The following is a 22,296-nucleotide window of genomic DNA, read 5'->3' as shown; positions in this document are numbered from 1 at the left end:
TAGAGGATTTGTTTGGCTCCAAATTCAAGTTTGCTGTGCATCACTGTAAGGAAATAAAGGCTGAGGATCATGGAGTAGCTAGTCACATGACATCCATTGTCAAGAGCAGAAGCCAATCAATTAGTGCATGTATGCTTGAGCTGTTTGGTTCTCATCTCTTTTTACAGTCCAGGAACCCCAGCTGAGGGAATGGTGTCGCCCACAGTGAGTGGTCTTCCCAGCTCGATCAATAAAGTCAACATAACCACAACACGCTGTACCCAGGCCAACCTGATCTGTACCATCCCTCTTTCAGACCCACTCCCAGATGATTTTAAATTGTGCCAACTTGAGAAATAACACTATTCCAACTAACATCTTCCTCTGGTCTCTGATTATACAGAGGTGTAGCACCTAGAATTCTCATACATCTATAGAACTAAAATTGTTAGCAACACTTTAGGAAACTACTATATATGTACACACAGGCATATACCCATCCACCCCAACTAACACTCAAAATTAAAAAGAAAACAAGATTGAGGGGAAAAAAAAAGCACAAAATGTTTTGAAATGCATATAGTATCCACATAGGTACTATCCATAATCTACAACCTGTCAAGCACCCCTTTAGTGATATCCCTGTGATGCCTTAGGAGGATCCAGCTGTTCTTAGCAGTGTGAATAGATCAGAACCTTTCCAGAAGATAGTAGTAAGTGGACAGCCACTGACATCTCCATGAGTTCATTACACATAGTAAGTTTCATTGTTTATATTCACATTGTCCTTAGAAGCATAAATTTGGGGGAGGGGTCCAGAAATTCACAACTTCCTTTCCCCTTTTTCTACAAAGAACTAAATTTTAGATTATTTTATATTTTTTTAGGTTAGCACATGAGTATTAATGTTAATCTGTTTAAAGTAGAAGAAATCAGATAATTGGAGATTACTTTTTTAGCTTTTCCAAGAACTCAATGAGTTCGAATATTCAAGATGATCACACTGTAAATGTGCATGTGTCTCATTTAGAGTCTACATTGGCTTCTTTGCATTTTTATACTCTTCTTTGTTTTCCTAAAAACAGACTGTGTATATTTTATGAGAAATTTCTTCAGTAGATTTGAGGATCAACTCTAGTGTATTAGAGTAAATATTTGTTTTCTGTGTTTTGTAACATACTGGGTGTTAAGCAGCTAGATTCTGAGCACCTGCAGATGTGTGGGCATCTTAGCAGGTAATTTCTAATGTAGTCCATTTTAGACTGTCAATATATATGTGAATGACTCCCTGGTCAAGTTATTATACAATAGAACAAGAATTGTCTATGTATAGGCAGCTTTGGAGTGCTATGAAAATTATAACCTGACCTCTTGCATTAGTGAAGAGAAATCATCCCTGACTCCAATGTTAATTTAGCATTCACCATTGACATTTGGAGTGTGAAGGGGAAGTTCCTATTTGCAGCATCCACTGGAAGCAAGAACATGAGACTGGTATTTCCTTTTTCCATTTTAGTAATATTTGCGTATGTTAGATTCTGATATACAAGTTAAAATTAGAACAATAACCTTCTTTCAAGCTATTGATAAATTCCCGGAGAAAATAAAAATCGTGCTTTGAGTCAGGGAGAGCTAAAAGCTCCTCTATCCTTTCAAAATTAGGACCTTAGACTTGCTTAAAATTGCTTTGTGTTTCTGAAGCATCACTTCACTTTAATATTACTATGCCATAATCTCCAAAAGCAATAAAGACACCTAAAACATATTTCTACATTTTTTCAGTGTCAACTTAAAGTACAGAGAGACTGTTGGGGACATAGTAGAGAGAGTCATGGGAGACAAATCAAACATTTTGATTAAACCAACAATCAATTAATTTGAATCAGAAATGTAAATAAATGCTTCAAATTTGGTCATTTATTTTATTAACTTGAATACATTGATTGAGTAACTAAACATTACAGGAACACAGATTAGCATTTGGCAGATTTTATACTCTGGTGTCTACAGCATACATTTTGGCTGTCTCCGTCCGAGGAGCCTTGTAGGACTTAGCCATGGACACACCTGCAGTTGAATAACGCTTCCTCGTGGCATAAGGGTAGTTCCTCTCAGGCCCAACATCTGTTCGAAAGAGATAAAATGCAGAAAAAAAAATGCATATAACCCCGTTAACATTCAAAAATGAAAAAAAAATTATATATTATTCTCCAAGACAGACAAGGATACGCAAACACCAATGCACACAGGCATGTTCATGCACGTGCACACACACACATACACACACACGTGTATGCATGCACACACATATATGTACATATATACATAAAGACACATTCATACACAGAAAGACATGCTTTTATACACATGCACATACTCTTTTAACACAGACACATACACACTAACATGCATGCATATATCCATGCTAATACAGATGCATATATACATTCACACACACAAAGACATATCTCAGGTGCTAGCCTGCACATGCACACATAGTCACACACATACACATGCACACTCTCCTTTTCACACACACACACACACACACACACACACACACACACACACAAACGCACACACCACACAGAGGATTCTTTGTTGAAATCATGTAGGATTCCTGAATATCAGATGAAGTTCTGAGTATTTCAATCTGAAAATAATCTTTATATTGAAACTGTGGTGAATAGTTTCCTTTGTTTTATTATGAAGAGATCTTAGTATTTTAGGTAGATTTTTAGAACACTAATTCCAAAGATTATATTCTTTACCAACAAATATTGACTGACTCTCAGCCAAGTTTTCCATTTAACCCTAAACATAAATCTCATTGATTTAGTGAAGTTAGATGCACAACAATGATCATTGTACATAAACTACTAGTGAGTGGTGGAATGCTGGACAAAGATGAAGTTCTGGCTTTCCTTTTCGACTGATATTTACTGCTGGGGAATCAACCCTGAATACTACAATTTAGTTGTTTTTGAACAACTGAAAATGCAAAGGGTGTCAGAGCTATGTGGTCTGATAGGATGTGTGTTTCCTTTGGATTGGGAAAGATGACAGTAAAAGAGGGACCCGTCCTCTACTTTGTCCTTACCTTTGAAGAGGTACAAACAGCAGGTAAGGAGAGCTCCTGCTAAAAAGCAACCCAAAGACCCAGCCATTCCAAGCCAGCAGGACCAACCAAATTTATATTGGATCCCAAGAAATATATTGTGTAAAACGAGAGAGGAGCGTTCGACGTAAACATCCACAGCATACCACACAGAGCCAATGATTCCCGGGGTACCTGAAAGAAACGAGGGGGTCAGGAATGATGCAGAGCATTCTCCAAGTTTAAGTCACAAGGATCTGCTCAGTGTTAAAGATGCATGGTGCCAGATAAAGCAGTAAGATTGCCATGGTGATTCATGGACAATAGAACGCTGGACAGCTTCTGTCATTGCCTTTCACTTTCTCTCTCCACAAAGCAAAGTACTGAGATGAAAGAATACTGTGCTCATCTGTTTGTGAAACTCTAAAATGATCGCTATGATGTATCTCTTTACAACTTTTCCATTTTTCCAAATTTATTTTCGTACAGTCACATATCACCTAACAGAGAAAATTTGTGTGGTTGACAAACTGTACACCTGCGCTACATGTCACGCACATGTGCGCACACACACATATACAAAAATATCATGGCTCATTTCTCTCAGGGTCATAGTGAACAAGACAACATGAAATTAAGGTCAATATCAAGAGAAAAACAATGCAGTTAAGAAATGCAGCACCCATGAGCAACAGGAGTCAGCTCTAACAGGGAGCAATGCTTTACAGAAAACAACTTCTGAAAGTGAAATGATATCGCTAACATCAAGTATAAAGTGAAATGATAAAATATATTCAATATGCTCTCTTGTAACATACCATCCATTACCATAACAAAGTACCATGTGCTGAAGTTACGTGTGGGTCAACATTGCCACAGATTTGTGAGTAATGCCTTATGCTATAGTGATATGACAGTTGCTACATCACCAAGTAAAAGAAATTATCAGCTCCATTATGATGGCATGAAGCTCCCATCGTATATATGGCATGTTCCTCCACAGAATGTCATACATGGCTCACGACAGCTTCATAAATGAAAATATTTAAAACAAATTTGAAAACACAGGAATTTGGAAACATGAGTAACAGAACATTTTTTTTTCCATTCTACATTAATTTTCTTCTATTTTAAGGTTTGGGGGCTTGTTTTCATTTTTGTTTTGTTTTGTTGATGAAGAGTTTCTTTACATAGCACTGTCTGTCCTGGAACTTACTATGTAGAATAGGCTGGTGAGATCCACCTGCCTCCTGAGTGATGAGATTAAAGGCATGTACCACCATGGACTAGGCTTTATACATTAAGTTTTAATTGAAAGTATGTGATGTTTATGCAGCTAGAGACACAAGCTCAGGGGGTACTGGTTAGTTCATATTGTTGTTCCACCTACAGGGTTGCAGCCCCCTTCAGCTCCTTGGGTACTTTCTCTAGCCTCCATTGGGGACCCTGTGTTCCATCCAATAGCTGACCATGAGCATCTACTTCTGTGTTTGCCAGGCACTGGCATAGCCTCACAAGAGGCCGCAATATCAGGGTCCCTTCAGCAGAATCTTGCTGGCATGAGCATTAGTATCTAGGTTTGGTGGCTGATGATGGGATGGATTCCCGGATGGGGTAGTCTCTGGATAGTCCATCCTTTCATCTTCGGCCATCACTGGGAAAAGAGGCCCCTTGGTCTGGCAAACTTTATATGACCCAGCACAAGGGAAGGCCTGGGCCAAGTAGTGGGAGTGGGTGGGTAGGGGAGCAGGGGCGGGGGGGGGGGAAATAGGGAACTTTCGGGATAGCATTTGAAATGTAAATAAAGAAAATAATAATAAAAAATTAAAAAAAAATACTTTGTGTTTTCCAAGACCTGCAACTGACGCTATCCCAGATATGATTGTGTAAACAGTGATGCCCCAGATAAATAGCCAATAGCCACATGCAACGATGTTGTTCTGAATACAGTTAACCCTCATATGTACACTATGCATGTACAGACACAAAATCAATTCCAACATGTAATGGTGCTATGCTGAATAGTCTTATGTCAACTTTATAGAAACTAGAGTCATCTGAATGTACGAACCTTAAATGGGAAAATTACTCCATAAGGTCTGTCTGTGGGGCATTTTCTTTCTACTTTCTTTTAATTTTTTATTGGTTATTATATTTATTTACATTTCAAATTTATCCACTTTCCTGGTCTCCCCTCTGCAAGCCCCCTATCCCATCCTCCCTCCCTTCTATTTATGAGAGTGCTCCCTTACCTACCCACCCACTCCTGCCTCACCACCCTAGCATCTCCCTGTGCTGGGGCTTAGAGCCTCCACTGGACCAAGGGTCTCCCTGCCCATTGATGTCATATAAGGCAATCCTCTGCTTACATATGAACCTGGAGCCATGGGTCCCTCCATGTGTATACTCTTTGGTTGGTGGTTTAGTCCTTGGGAGCTCTGGGGAGTTCTGGTTGGTTGACATTGTTATTCTTCCTATGGGGTTGCAAACCCCTGCAGCTCCTTCATTCCTTTCTCTAACTCCTCCACTGGGGGCATTTTCTTAGTGATTGATAGAGGAGGAGCCAGCCAATTATGGTGGTGCTATCTCTGGGCTAGTGGTCCTGGGTTCTTTAAGAAAACAGACCAAGCAAGCCATTATGAACAAGCCACAGCATTAGCTTCTGACTCAACTCCCCACCCTGTTTGAATTCCTGTCCTGAATTCCTTTAGTAATGATATGGAAGAGTAAACTGAATAAACACTTCCCTTTCCAACTTGCTTTTGGTCATTGTGTTTCATCATAACAATAGTAACCCTAACTGTGAGACATGCAGCCCCAGACATACAGTCAACATTCACATGTAAACTGAGCTATATAATTAATGCAGTAAATATCTTCATGTATACTGTGTCCAATTAATTGCAATTCAGTGTGCTAGGGTGGGGGAGGGGAAGAGAACACCCATGTAAAAACTGTATCTTTTCTAACAATCATTTTATCATGTTCCAGAGCATGTAAGCATGGGTCAAAAAGTGACTTTCCTTCCACAATTTGACTGAAGCCCACAGCTTACCCTCTCTAACAATTAACTCAATTGAAATCATAGCACATTGGTTCCACTATTTTAAGTAAAAAATTGTATAGTATAGGCCAGATCAGTGATAACTGGGAGATAATGAAATATGTTGACTGGGCGTTTTGAAAAATACTTACCCTCTTGGGGTGGGGCGGTGCATATTACCAACTCCTGGAGAGTTGGTAATATCTATTTTAAACATTATTTAGATTTATAAATCCAATTGTTCATCTAAGCTAATCAAATATGTAGCCATTATAAAAAGATATAAGTTATCATCTAGTTTTAAAACATTGTTACATTTGCCAACAAATTTGGAAAAAACCTTTTTTAAAAAAACTACAAAACAGAATGCATGCTTTAAAACTGTGTATATGGCAGACTAATTGTAGATAATGGTTTCAGCCTTTCATTATCTTAAGTCACCTAATTTGATCATCTTTTTTTTTTGTAACAGCCACAAGGATTTTCCTCAGTAATTTAAATTTTTGTTTATTGATTTATAAAAAGAGTATTCGGTGGTCTTCAAGATCTTTTCTAAAGATAACTATATATTATTTGCTAAATAAACTCACTGGTATATACAAGAGCTGTACACTGTCAGGAGGTAAGGTATGTATGAATAGACAATCTTAAATGAGAAGAGATGATAAATTTGTGTAGCACAACACGAGGATGACCAGGGAATCACGGTTACTGAATAAAATAAACCAAACCCAATACCTGCAATGAGTAATGTGGTCCCTGCAACAAAGCAGAGGCGGACTTTAACGTGTGGCTCATCGGGTAGGAACTTCACACAGTCAAGACCAAGGAGCAGAGTGATGAACCCAAAGCCAGCTAGAATGTCAGCTGTGATCATCAGTGCTCGGGTCACCACCAGCTTCACTGCAAGATCATGGGGAGTCAGAGCACAGGTGGGGGAGGAGGAGTCAGAGGATGGATGGGGGAAGGAGGAGGAGAGGGAAGAAGAACAGACACATTAACTCCCACAGGAACATCACAGAACACAAGATTAGACACAGCAACATAAGGGCATACGTAGAATTCAGAATTCATATCTATACAAGCTTCAATATGGGTGGCTATAATTTCTCATGAAATTCAAAACTATCATAAAGCAACGGTAGTTGTGAAATCAAAACTCTGAGTGGCCGTTACACAGAGTTCTACAGAGGAAGGTTTGGGGTTTGATTCAAAATACTAAAAAGAAAGAAAATTCCATCAAAAATAGAGTATGAACAACTGTTATATTACCTAGATCATAGAAAATATTAATATATTTTTATTTCATTATATACTAATTATATTTTTTCATAATAATCTGGAACCTTCTTGCCTTTACATTTTTTTTTCAATGAGGAGATAAAATTCTGGCTTATGTTTGTGAGAAATATAGGCCATTTTCCCTTTTCAAATTATATGATAATCTTTCCCTGTTAAGATTTATATGATACACTTGCAGAAGAAAAAAATTACTGTATGAAATTCTTCCTATCTCATCAGCCGGTGAATACACTGTATATGCCCATGTACTATTATGATGTGACTACCGATTGTCCAAATGACAGGATACAGAATCACCTAGGATGCAGCCCCTAGACAAACCTCCAAGGGATTGCTTGGCTTCTAGGCATGCCTGCGTAGCATTCACCAGTTAAATTAATAGAGATGGAAAATCCCATGCTAAAAGTGTGTAGCACTGTTTCCTGGGCTTGGACCATGGACTATATAAAAAAGATAAAGTGAACTGGCCACAAGCATTCACCCTTCTCTGCTTTCCAACACAAGCAGCTGGTTTAAGTCCCTGCTACACTGACTTTCCTGCTGCCATGGGCTGACCCCTTTAACTGTGAGCCTCTGCAGTGCTTTTGTCAGAACATGTTCTCTCAGCAACTCTAACAGAAAGCCAAGACAGTTATCAATACATGAGTATGTATTTATCCTGAGACTAGGAATATCTATCTTAAAAATTGTCATTATTTCTAATAAAAACAACAGACAAATGTATACATATATTTTCCAAAAAATAAAAACAAAAACTAAAAGAAATATAATGAAGATTTAACCTTTATTTGCTAGATTTTTAAAAAAATTTTTCTTTAATTCAGTACTCAGTACATAAGTGGGCCTTCTGCTAATGAGAAGACTTTGGCCCACCCAAAGTCATTAGTGCTGTTAGGATGAGATATTTATGCATATCTGCATTGGCCCTGCTTTCCTCTTCCTATAGAGAGTTGTGCATGTTCTGTTTCATATGGAGGGTTTCTATGAAGCGCTAGGTCTTGAGCCCCATGGTCAGTCTGGTTCTAGGAGGGTAGATCTGTTACAAGCAAAATGCTCAAGCAACCTATGGAAGAATTTCTTTTTTCAAGGGTTGAATTCTGGCTTCCAGAAGAGAGTTAGCATCCTTACTTGGGTTCAAACTACTTTTAAAAAGAGAAGTACCACAGCACAAATAATTATTACTCAGGTGCCACATACCCTGAGTACACAGCAGAAACTGGAAAAGTTATCTACATGGGTTCTATGAATTCAGTAGAAAATGAAATGAAATCTCTACATCTTGTAGATATCCTTCTAACCGAGAAGACCTAGAGATGTTATTTTTCTAGAACACATCTTTATTATTGTTGTCTTTAAATGTATATTTGCATACAAATGAAATGCATTTACCATTTGAAAGCCATAAGTAAAAACAACAGACAAATACGAGATAGTACAGGTAAAGCTTTAACAGGAGCATATTAAAATATCAACATTCGTTTCCCTAATAAATGGTTCTAATTCTTCTTCCATGACTCTGTATACCAGTATTTACATTTTAAAAACTAACTTTTGCTTGACTTCTTAGACCCAGAAGATGACTCAGCACACAAAGCTCTGTTCCCAAACCAGAATATCCGAGTTCAAAGATATCCAGTAAGAAGGAAAGAACTGACTCTCTGACCTTCACGACTGCACCTGGGCATGCCCATGCCCATGCCCATACATATACATATAAAAATATGTAAATAAATAAATAAATAAATAAATAAATAAATAATGTTTATCTTCTGGCTTGGTCCACACATTATATTTTTAAAATAGACTGAAAGTCAGGCATATAATTCCTCCTTTTCATCAAATCAGGATGGTGTGTGTGTGTGTGTGTGTGTGTGTGTGTGTGTGTGTGTGTGTGTGTAGATAGAATGAGCTGAATATAGTAGGGAAAATGAGAAGTTGTAAAAATTTCTGAGCAAAAATTTAATTAAAAGGCCTTGTAAATTTTGGCAAAAATGATCTCAGACACTGAACTCCCAAATAGCAGATGAAGATGTTTTGAAGATTACTTTCTTTCTAAAATAAAATAGATGAACTAAAATAGATGTCTGGGGGAAAAGGCACATTGCACAGGATCCACTTTTAATTTATCTTGAGGCTGTGTGGCACTACCACCCATCACTGGCTTTGAAAAGCATGAAAGCATTTTCCTTAATAGCAGGACTGCTATTTCTTGGCATGGTTCAAAGTTCTAAGTATATAAGTCAATGCTGTGAAGAAGGTTGAGGGTATTAACAATGGATTGTTAATTTTAAAAATTGCTGTATTTATAGGCACATGGCCTTGCTAATATCTAGGAAAGATTGAGAACTAAGAGAGAGAAAGATGAAGGAGTTGTCTCCAACATGGAGACTAATGATTCCTCACATATGCTGTTGTCCTCATCTATGGACCCCATATTCTCCATACCTCTTAAACTCCCCTCCTCTCCCTCCTTCTCTCTCTCTCTCTCTCTCTCTCTCTCTCTCTCTCTCTCTCTCTCTCTGCCTCTGCTACTCTATCTTAGCAAATCTTCAAGTGAAAAAAGTAGTAAACTTTCTACATTAGCTAAGTTGTAGTTGAAACACAACAATGAGTGCTATTCATGTAGCTGGTCAATTCTAATGATAAAATCACAATACCAAAGGGTAAGTCAACATTTCATGAAATATTTTCTATTAGCCCATTATAGATAAAGCATTGTGTAAAGTCCCTTGTGAAAATACTTTTACTATAAAGGAATTTTTCAAAATCAGGAGGAGAGGTGAAATGTGATACAATATATTTCAATTCACATTTCAAAACTGACACCCATTTCTAATGGCCAATATTTCACATTAAAAGCCTTCATTCACACCATACAACAGACAAATGGATCTCTGAGCTCAGTATCCCATGGCACACTCTTCCTGGCAAACATAATGATTTACATTATACATACAGGGGTGTTCTGCATATATGGAGTCGTACTCATCGCAGGTTCGAATCCCATCAAAAGCGTTTGTTACGCACTCCCACCACAGGCCTCTGCATTTAGTGCTCACCTGAAGGTTGGAAAAGACACTGTATGAAACACCTTGCAAAGTGAACTCCATTTCCTCTTGGTCAAGTGGTCACTCAGCTATGTTTGTTATCAAAGTGTAGTGGTTACAGGCATAACTAGAAGTCTATTTATATAAAGCAATGCCAGTAGGATATATTCCCTTAGACATTGACAATTAAAGGCTTTTTGGGCCAAGAAAAAAAAATTTTACTTCCTGATTGGAAGTGGCACGTGAAAAAATAAGTCATGGCTGAGAGGAATAAAACCAGAACTGAATATATTCTTCTGTCATTGAGTCATGCTTTAACATAAAGACAATCTATTTCACTTCCGTGTGCCAACATTTACTCATAAATAAATCTATAAAACAATAGATGATAATGTTAATGTCTCAAGTCTATCAGCAGGGCACATTAATTCATCTTCATTACAGACATCGACTTTCATGAAGAAAGATGTTGTTTTATATGAGGTTCATAAATTTAAAATTAGCAAAGAAAACCAATAAATGAAAAAGGGCAACAATAAATGACTGAGCGTCCCCAATTGTCTTTCTCTCTGCTATACTGACATATTCCAAACCTTTAAGCAATGACATGAACATAAAGGGTCTAAGAAGTAATATAATAGAATTGGACAGTTATAAAGCATGTCTACTTGGAATTGGCATATGCAGATGACGATATCCACTTAGAGCTTAAAGGTACCAGTGCCCTGACCCTCTAATCCTTTATTGGTGGGCTGTAAGTCAGCACAAACTTTTTTAAAAAATGGTAGTAAATATCTCAGCAGACAATAGTTTCAAGTATTTTTGACAAAGCTCATGAATATGGAGCAGAGGCAATATCGTGTTTCTTTAGACTCAATTACAGATTCCATTACCTTGAAAATCTGAAGCTAGCTTAGAAAACCTTCGCAGTTATTGTAGAAAGTCAATTTTAAAACCCCATCCCCAAATAATAAATAAGATAGTAGAGCAGGAAAGAGTTGCAAAGGGAGAAATGTTGAAACATTGTCCAGAGGGAGGAAAAGGACAGAAAAACAATTTTCAAAAAAGAAAATCAGATTACCATGAGCATAGTAACGTGAGCGCTTGAAACTCTTGCACTGTATCCTATTTGGGGCTTGCTGAAACTCTCCTGATACTCTCATCATTGCCTTGTACATAAAATATTCACAATTGGTAATGATTAACAATTATATAGAGTCTATACTTTGAAGTACCTGCTATTTAAGTATGTTATTATATAATTTGTTTCTTAAAGATCATTAACAAGCTGTTAGCGTCTATTTAGAAACAAGGAAACAGACGCATAAGGAAGGAAAAATACTGTAACAGGACTCCAACTGAGCCATCCATGTGTGTATGCCCAAGTCTTGCTTGTGTGCACATACAACTCATTTCAGAACTCTCTTTCAGGCTAATGCATCCTGTACTTGGTACTTGGATGTTGGAAGACAACCTTCAGTGAATAGGTCGATCTTGATTCTTATACCTAGGCTCTCATTCTTCAAATCATTACTTTGGCTGGCTGTCCTTACTGTTAAATCTGAAAATAATGCTCTTGATTTTATGGAAGATTATCAGAACCTGAAAAAACACAAAGGTCAAAACTCTAATGAGGAAAAAAATCCATCTTGTACAACCTGACACATTGATTTTCAATGCAAGATAAGCACATATATATATATATATGTATATATATATATATACATATGAGTATAATTTTAAAACACAAATTGACAATTTTAATAGCAATGTAGTAACCATTGGCAAGATCTTCCCTGTTTTGAATTTTAATTTCCTCATCTGTATATGAAAGATAATGACTGGGTGGTTTAAAATATTAAAAATTGCTAATTAGTATAAATTGTTAGCTCAAATGAAAATGATGGCAATTTTCTAAATACCATGAGTTAAGTACTGGCTGTACTAGGTTTCACTAAAAATGACAGTGGCAAAAATGAGGACATAATGAAATGAATGACAGTCTTCTAAAAGATTCAAGCCCATCTTAATCCCCAGAACCTGTGACTCTGGCCCTGTTTGTAGATACAACTGAGTTACAGGCCTGAGACGAGAGCATCACATCAGCTGTACAAGGGGACCCTAAACTTATAGATCCTGGTGTCCTTGTCATAGTTTTACAAAGAAAAAGCACAGGCAGATGGAAATGGGGCCACAGAACCACTTCTGTGTTGGTAGTCACACATCTACAAGTCATGGACAACCCACAGTAATGAGAATCTGGAAGTGCCAGAGCAGTTCATCCTGGAGCTTCGGGGACACTGAATGGAACCTTGCAGAGATTTTGATCTTAAAATTCTGGTCTTCAGGACTATGAGAGAATAATTCAGGTCATTTGTTATGGAAACTGATTCAGTTAGGGTACATACAGACCCACAATACTATGAAAAAAAAAAAAAAAGCAGGGTTTGTTAGTACCCATGTCCCTGGTCTCTCAGCTCATAAATCCAGCTTATCCTAATTAGCATGGTGGATCAAACGATGATGGTTCATACTTTCTTATGCTTGTTACATTATAGGTGACCATTCCTACTATACACTATGTAACCCACAACTCTTAATAACAAGGATATTCAGCTATGGCCCAGTGTTGGTGACAATTTCAACGCTATTGATCATTTACCTGCCATGGCCATATTTCGAAAAGCAATGAGGTCATTAGAGGAAACAAGGAATCCAATTTGATTAGGTATTAATGCCCAGGGGCACACTATTAAATCGCTTGGTATTCACACTCAGCCAAGATACGTGAGAAGAGTGGCTGTAATTAACTAAACTTCTGTGTTTAATACAGCACTTACTGTAGACACCATTAAAGGTGCCTTTGTGCACAAAATACAAGGTTAAAAGATATTTAAGTTATCATTTTAGGAAAGCCCTCTGTGTTATATTCTATTGCTTTTGGTTAACCTCTCTGCCTGTGGGGGGACAAGGCTTATTAGGAACTATTTTGCAAGGCAAGCCAATGAAAGTTCTTGGAAGTCTTAAAATAAGGATCTTTAAAGGCTAACTAGTACTTAAATAGTGTGGCTAACCTTTCTTAAAGGGCAAAAACTGTGAAATTTTAATCTCATGGAGCCATTTGAAATAGAAAGTTCTAATTTTGAGCTTTCTGTTTGTTTGTTTTTAACAAGCAATCAGTATTGTATGACTAACACAGGCAAGCAATGTTGAAGGGATTTATGCTCCAGTGATGTCATTTCTCCAAAGAGTGAGATGTGGATCATTTCCCACACAAGAGAGATGAAAATTTCCAAAACATCAACAAAGCAGAAGGCACAGCACATCTCCTGACTGCTCACTGATATTCCAAGTGGAGAGATACCACAGAGGATCCAAACACCTGGCTTCCTTTTTTTCCTGGTCCACTTGATCAGCTTTGGTTCCTGAGCTTTTTATGGATGGAAACACTTAGCCACAGTGAGTGGCTGCTTGTATCTCAAAGCGGATGTTCTGAACATGTCCCCACTACCCCTGCAAAGACCACTTCACACATGCAGAGACCTGGTTCCTCGGGTCATTGGGCTTTCAAACCTTTTCTATACTAAAAACAATGTTCTTCGCTCTCAATGTGTTAAATTTCTACCTGGAACTCAAGTCTCACTTCAAAGACATTCCTTTTCCCCGTAAGACTTCTCTCTATGCTCTTTCTAGCAGGAGTTTATCTCCTTCAACCTGTGATGACACAGGAATTTTTTTACAGTGTTACATTCTAATCTATGTCACTGAGGGCTTGTCAAGTTCTAACCGGCATGCCAATTAATGCTGGGAATGCAGCGGCAAGCAGGGTAGATATGGCTCCCTGCTTCAAGGCTTCCATCATCCCCCATCCTGATAAACAACAGATATTCAATAGTTACTTATTGGAGGCAGAGTCTGTTGATTCCTGTCAATCCACATAAATGCATAACTAACCCTGCTTTGATTTGAAGTATAAGGTGGTCAATATGACACTGTGGATTTTTGCTTCATATGTCCGTATGTTCAGTTATTAATTATCTTTTTCTCCTGGTTAGATGCAACAGAGAGTCAGTAGCCCAGACTCCCCTAGAACTTGCAGTAATTCTCACATCTCAAACTCATAAGCTCTGGATATACAAAGATAGACCACAATGCCTGGGTGGAATCTCAAAGCAGTTGTCCCTTAAGGCGTTTTTTCTTCTATAGCACCGACCACCAGAACTCCTGTGGCTAAATGACTTGACTGACATTGTAGAACCTATGTAAACACTTATATTTTGATATAATTCTCTTGTTGCACGCATTACAATGCTATCCTATGAGAGCATAGCATCACAGTCAGTAAGGCTAACCGACCCGTGTCAGAGGTCACAGATTGTATTGCAATAACGATTAGATGCCTTTTCCTTACTTTATAAAAACGTTCTCTTTAAAGAACAAACCAGAAAAGCCTCACCATTTATGCCAAGTACACTTTTCCCACCAGCTTTATTAAACACTCTAGGGGATTAGATATTTTTCTTAATTTTTTTTTCCTATTTAAAAAAATTATCCAAATGGATGTATTAATTCTTTATATTGTAGCAAGGTATGAGATCAGGCCTTTTAAAAGATGGTCATTTATTTCACTATAGACATACTTCATATTCAGGGATTAATGTGAATCTTGAAAGATCATCTTTTGTTCATTCTTTCAGCAAAATGGCAAGTGCTGTAACAACTTCTCCATGAGCTCATGTGCCCAAATGCACTTTCAACTCCTATAACATGGATCTCAGTGCAGTAGGAAATCTTGAGACAAATAGGAGTCCACTCACAGTCTCAAATGTTTGCTAAAAGCCTTAAAATCAAACAGGACCCCAAATTGGTATATAAATAATCAGAGCACATATTATACATAATAATTGTACTGGATAGCTTTGTGTCAACTTGACACAGCCGGAGTTATCACAGAGAAAGGAGCTTCAGTTGGGGAAATGCCTCCATGAGATCCAGCTGTAAGGCATTTTCTCAATTAGTGACCAAGGGGGAAGGCCCCTTGTGGGTGGTGCCATCTCTGGGCTGGTAGTCTTGGGTTCTATAAGAGAGCAGGCTGAGCAAGCCAGGGGAAGCAAGCCAGTAAAGAACATCCCTCCATGGCCTCTGCATCAGCTCCTGCTTTCTGACCTGCTTGAGTTCCAGTCCTGCATCCTTTGGTGATCAAAAGCAGTATGGAAATGTAAGCCAAATAAACCCTTTCCTCCCCAACTTGCTTCTTGGTCATGATGTTTGTGCAGGAATAGAAACCCTGACTAAGACAATAATTTAATACATACCTTATGTCTGGAAGAATTATATCATCAGTAAGGCAAATAGAAATCCTAGGAGAAAACCTGATTATGAGGATGAAATAAATTCTACTGTGAACAGCCTTCTTTTGAAGTAATAAAAATTTAATCATAATGGTGCACAGAGTATAGCAATTTCCAGGAAAATAATTAACAAAAAATTAACTGGAAATTGAATCATCCTACTTAAACATTTTTACCTTTTGATAATGGAGAGGCCAGCAACTTTCTTAAGTATTGCTTATACCCCTGCAAGAAAACAAATAACTACATATCCTACAAGATAGCATCATAATAATGTGATTAATCCTCCTAACCCTCGTTCATTGCAAGCATTCATTGCGAGCATTCATTGGTAGATAGATAACTTCTGCTATGGGACTCCCATTTCCTGCCTTGCTCGAGTCAAGCAATAATCACTCATAAGTACAAAGCTGGGCAAATCATTGCCCAGAAAAATAAACAACATTTCTCTAAAAGGATCGATAGCAAAAATAAGACCGGAACTCCATTCGTCAATCTCTCAGATTGGTGAGCATTATACAAAATGTCACTTCCTCCCCCAGAACAAAACAAAACAATGAACTATGAATTAATCATAATATATCTGACACTTATTGGCTGATTCCTTTTTACCTGGTGCTATGGTAAATACTTGGTGTACAGAGGCTCATTTAAGTCTCACAGAAAGCTAGGTCATATGAATTACTACTATCCTTGTATAGGGGAGACAAATGAAATTTAACCAGGAGCCTCTAGATTAAGGTATAGTCTATACAATTCCCCACTGTTGAACAGTTTCTGCCACCATGCTAAGCTAAGCTAGGAAAAACAGACAAAAACAAAAAAATAAAAACAAAACAAAACAAAAACCTGTTCCAGGGAGCATGCTCCATGATTTTAATATGGAAATTCCCATTTCAATTTGACCACTGGATGAGCGATTTTGCAAGTCACCCCAAGTCAGTGAGGTGGCATCCACCCTGGCTTCTCTCTCCCTGTTACCTTCTGGGCTCTGACAGTCACTCACCCCCACCCACCTGAGTTAGTTTCACATTTCTACCAGCATTGTCCTATGCTTACTAACATTATCATTTACACAAGCACTGTTTTCCTTCTGGTTTATGCAAATGTCCTTAAAAGGTCTCCTCATAATTCATTTTACCCCCTTGAGCCACCCACCAAGAGCAGCCAGGATGGCTGATATTTCTAAAAGGCATGTATGTATTTGTCTCATTCTTGCCTATGGGGTTGGACCTATATTTTGCATAATACTTTAAGCCTTTGATTACCTAGCCCCTATAATTTCCTGTCTACATCAGAAAGTATCCATAATACCATGAACATACAACACGATCACACTTATATCTCTGTACATACCATTTGTTTGGTTAGAACACTCTTTGCTTCTGATCATTCACTTGATTTTCAAACTCTAACTTAGCAGTTACTTAGGAAGACTCCACTAATGATCCGAGACAGAGTGAGATGTCCACTCATGGTTGTTTAGCCTCAGGCATAGTACTTGTCACACTGAACTGTGACTGTGCATTCACCAATTTGTGTCCTTTACTAGACCGAGACTCACCTCCTGATGCTTCAGAGTGTACAACCCACATAACCGGAATCAACTATAGTGACAGCCATACTGTGGGTGCTAAGGAATATTTGTGGGGTGAGAGGAGAAAAGAGGAACACAAAGAGGAAGGGAGATGGAAGGCAAGAATAAGAACATAAAGGAAATAAGAAAAGGATAGGAGGAGGGAGGGAGGGAGGGAGGGTGAGGTAAAGGGAGATGGTGACGAGCTTGAGTACAGGAGGGTGAGTATATGGAATAAGAGTGAAGTTAATGCACATTCATATGAAACTCCCAATGGAAGATTTTTTTCTCTGGGAAAGCTCTGAGCATCTTTGACCCCTCAACAAGTAGCCATTGCTGGGGGGGGGTTATAGGCACTCAGGGCACCCTGATGATAAAGTAAAAGGTGATAAAACGCAATTGAATTCAACGCCTTCTTAAATTTGAGGGAAGAGAATTGAAGACGCAGGATGCGATATTCCCTGAGAGAAGTCAGTAAACATGGACTAAGAGCTGAGTACCTACTGGCTTCAAATACCTTCAACCCATTCTCTTCAGCACCCAAGTCTTCCCAGGAGCAATAGACTCAAGGATGGTGAGGATAGGAGAGCTGCTCAGCCTATTATTTAGGGTCACACCCACTGCTTCCATCCATCCTTCCTTCCTTCCTTCCTTCCTTCCTTCCTTCCTTCCTTCCTTCCTTCCTTCCTTCCTTCCTTCCTTCCTTTCTCTTTAAATGCTCATACCAAATGCAAAGAATTTCACTCTTCAAGGCAGGTGTACGGTAGTAAAACCTAAGAATGTTTTATTTACGTATTTATATTGCAGTTACTTTTTCCCAACAATTGTTCAAAGAAAGTGAAATGCTAGAATATCTGAATTCTTTACGCCTCTTGCTTTGAGTTATATCCTTTTACAAACCCAGGAAACTCACTCTCTCTTTTTTTTTTTTTTTTGCCACAGTGTCTTTTCATCCAAAGTCTCTGCTGCATTTCCACCCTTTGAAATTGCATCATTTGGAGGCTTAGCTTGAAAGCCCTTTCTTCGATGAGACCTATTTCAATATGCCTAATGGAGAATGACAGCTTTATCATCTCTGCTCCAATGGTATTCTGCTCATTTACTCCTCAAATATGAACTGATCTGTGTCATTTGTTATAGTTCATGCTCATTTTTTTTTTTATGCACTCAATGTCCCTTCCTGAAAGGCAAGATGCATTCCTCTTTATCCTTGCCTCTTTTAGTGCTGCACGCACAGTGCTTCTTCATGACCTACATTTTATATATTTGCCAAGTGGAACTCAACCAAAGAACCAATTTTCCAACCTATATGCTTATATTAACAAAACTGTGGGCCAGAATACATCTGCCTCTTGCAGTATTTTTATTTACAAATTTTTACTGCATTTATTTTTTTCCCAACAATTGTTTAAAGAAAGTAAAATGCTAACGTGAACCAGGGGTGACACAAAAAAGAGAGAGAACAGCCTAAATGGGCCAGTGATTATGAGCACCTTCAACCTTTTGCACAAAATAATAAATTTTATCCTAATTAAAGAAATTATTATAAAAATTGATGTCCCTTTAAAACAGAGAGATTGTTCAAAGAGAAGTGGTGGGAGGGGGTTCATGCTTACATGATAGTTTCCACAAGCAGGCTTTTTGGAGAACACATTTCCCTGAGATGAAATAGAAAGGCATTTCAGATGTGGAGACTCATGGCCAAACGTTAGGCAGAGAGAGAGAGCACAAATTGGAGATCTTTATTGATTCTTTCCACTTGGAGCTCAGGGAACCCCTGAAGGAGAGGAAGATTGTAGAAGCCAGAGAGCTTGAGAACACCAGAAGAACATAGGCCACAGAATCAACTAAGTAGGAATCATAGGCTACTGAAGCAGCCCAGAAACTGAAGCAGCAATCACAGAGCCTGCATGGGCATGAACGAGGTCTTCTGCATGCAGGCTGGGGTTGTTGACCTTGGTGTTTTTGTGAGACTCCCAGCAGTGGGAGTGGGGGTGTCTGTGACTCTTAGCATGCTCTTAGGGCCCTTTCTCTCTTATCCAGATTGCCTCACCCAGCCTTAATATGAGAGTTTGTGCCTAGTCTCATTGCATCTTCTTTTGCTGTGTTCAGTTGATACATCTAGGAGGCCTGCTCTTTTCTGAGGGGAGGCAGTGGACCAGTGGATCAAGGAGACAGGGTGTAGGGGATTGAGAGGAACAAAGAGAAGGAAACCACAGTAGGGACATATTGAGAACGACTGACAAAAAAAAAAAAAAAAAAAAAANAAAGAGAAGGAAACCACAGTAGGGACATATTGAGAAAGACTGACAAAAAAAAAATAAAAAAAAAAAAAAAAAAAAAAAAAAAAATGGAAAAAAGGAAATGTGTGAAGTTAGGAAGGATTTATTTAAAGTGAATACTTTCTAGTATTCATTTCATTTCAACTAGTGATTTTCTTGTTTGGAAGGCAAATTGATTGAGAAACTAAAGTGAAAGGAACATGGTGCATCATGCTGAGGTTCCTGTCTTCTCAGCGAGCCGAGCCCGACTCTTCTTAAAACTCTTTCTTATTTTTTATTAGGTATTTACTTTATTTACATTTCAAATGCTATCCCGAAGTTCCCTGTACCCTCTTTCTTAACTGAGAACGTTAACAACTCTCACTCAAGAAGGCCTTCAAGCTGCTTTAGAAAATATTTAACCAATGACTTTGGAATGGGGTTTTAAATATTTTTAAAAGACATTTTTTTAAAAACTCAATCTAAAGTGTGCTCAAGGACAACATTATTTTCTATTGATCACTTATGACTGGCAGCCTGCGTAATGAGAAACTAATAGCTTCACAGAGTTTGAGCCACACTTTTCACTAAGTACTGTCCAAGGGGCATGCATATGTATGTATATATGCACACACACACTTGAAATGATTCCAGAACAAAATACAAAAATTGTGTCACTTCTATTACAACTTGCGAGTTTGTAAACAGAGTTATAATAAAAATAGAATGCTTCCCCCACCCCCAGGTCTTCCTTAACCTTCATAGACACTACAGCATTACTCTGAGGAGACCATTCGCTCAAGCTCTACAGAAAAGAGATGGATTTGCCTGGACTCATCTGAGTTGCTCACTTCATGATGTTTATCTGACCTGCATTTTTCTCAGCCTTGCTTAGGAACACCAGGAAAGTCTAAGGATTTGAATCTTGTTCAGCTTTGCCTCACTCCTATCCCTACTGTTACCACAGCAAAAGATTTGTGAACTTCACCTTTTACATTTTTCTCATTGACTCGTTATCCAATTCGCAAGTGTAAGTTCGCCCAGTCACCTCCCTCATGAGCAGCAGTCCTGCTGTGTAACCAGTTATTAAGAGTGGCGTGCTTAAGTCCACCCCTGTTACTGAGCGCTGAGGTGCTCTTGGAAGACTTTTGACCTGTTTTCTCCTTTTTAAAGTCACACATCTCTGACACTGCGCCAGCCAAGTAGGTTCTATATACTTTCCCAAAGGCCTGGAATTATTAGCTGTCTTTTAGAATGGCTTTCACAGAGTCCACTTGCTCAACACACCACAGAAGATTAGCTTTAACATGTCTCTCACAGAATTCTGGATTCTGCCAGTAAGGTTATCACATTTATCTTTAAAAAAAAAAAAAAAAAAAAAAAAAGGTTGTGACTCTACCAACAGTCTGCTTGATATGTAGAATGGGAACTGGTGAACTCCTGGAGCATTCTGTGGCAGGCATGGTGTAATTATATTTTTGAAAATGTAACCTTAGAGAAATAGATAATTTAATGACCTCATCTGTGAAATGGGACAACAGTACTTACTTGATAGATTAGTGTCAGGGTTAAATAAGCTAACAGTGTTAAGATTCATTAAGGATCAGTTTATCCCTTTGCTGACTATCTTTGCTGCCGATACCCTGCAGGACTGATGTCTGTGTTTGGCTATAAATCTGACAGCAAAATTGAGGTTTCTGGCCTCTTACCTCCAGGGAGTCATCAGCGTTCACCATCCAACAGTCTGTCCACGTGGCCACGATCAAAAACCCAGTGGAAAATGTGGCCAAGAAGCAGGCAGCATACTGAAGAAGATCCTTCATGGCAGCAAACAGCCTGTTGGGAATGGATACATGGGCAGATGCCAGTTCAGCTGGAATGCTATTGGCTTCTGATGCTATGGGCGTCCGTTGCTATTGGTCTCTGTCGCCTGTACCTGGGGATGATAATGTCCGGTCTTTTACGTTTTCTCACACCCCTCTTGCAGGCACCTTACGCTTCAGAAAGAATTGTATAAACAGGTTGTTCCAGAGCGAGGGTCCTGGAGGTCACTATCCAGCGGCCAGGCACCCAATCAGAAGCCAGGGCGGGAGGAAGAACTGAGCACATCGTGGTTCGTGGGAGAAGCAGCCTCGGCTGTGGGCTAATGTGAAATGATAGTCACAGAGGCCTGTGACTGTGGCAAGATGGAAGACGGAGGAAGGATCCTAGGCAGGGCTGAAGCCTGTAAACTGATCTTTCTCAGGCCCTTGGGACAAGGAGCTGTTCTCCTCCCCCTTGGATGGTGGCCATACGGTTGACTGATTGCGATTTTATTGTTAGACTATTTTAATATCCCCTAACTACCTTAGACAGACGAGCCACCAGTAAAATTATGCTAAACGAGTACTAGCTTAAGCAAGTTCACATTCCAAAGTGTTGGGCAGAACACTTGGCAGGAGGCAGGGCCAAGGACCCTAACGTTTCGGATCTGGGCTGGGAACAAGTGTGCATATGTGAATTATTGCTTTATTTTTACTGACACATAACACTTGAACATACTTATGGAGAAGAGTGTGGCTTATTAACTTGTAAGTTACATGAAACCTCAAGCACCTATGTGTGCTTTACTTCTTAGAAGTAAAGCCCCCAAAATTTTCA

At 38.7% G+C, this 22,296-nt stretch overlaps 1 protein-coding gene across 1 annotated transcript; it reads right to left on the bottom strand.

The window, feature by feature from the left end:
- Window positions 1–1,728: 1,728 nt before the first annotated feature.
- On the bottom strand, window positions 1,729–21,832 carry Cldn16 (claudin 16). The gene is made up of 5 exons (XM_021209919.2): window positions 21,366–21,832; window positions 10,378–10,480; window positions 6,858–7,022; window positions 3,080–3,271; window positions 1,729–2,103 (listed from the first exon to the last, which is right to left on the bottom strand). Exons 1-5 carry the CDS (start codon window positions 21,477–21,479, stop codon window positions 1,970–1,972), a joined length of 708 nt encoding a protein of 235 aa, XP_021065578.1. The 5' UTR covers window positions 21,480–21,832; the 3' UTR covers window positions 1,729–1,969.
- Between the last annotated feature and the right edge of the window lie 464 nt (window positions 21,833–22,296).

This window comes from Mus pahari, chromosome 12, assembly GCF_900095145.1.
Source record: "Mus pahari chromosome 12, PAHARI_EIJ_v1.1, whole genome shotgun sequence".
NCBI classification, from domain to species: Eukaryota; Metazoa; Chordata; class Mammalia; order Rodentia; family Muridae; genus Mus; species Mus pahari.
The sequence above is the reverse complement of the archived record's forward strand: the minus strand, read 5'-3'. Positions and strand labels throughout refer to the sequence as shown.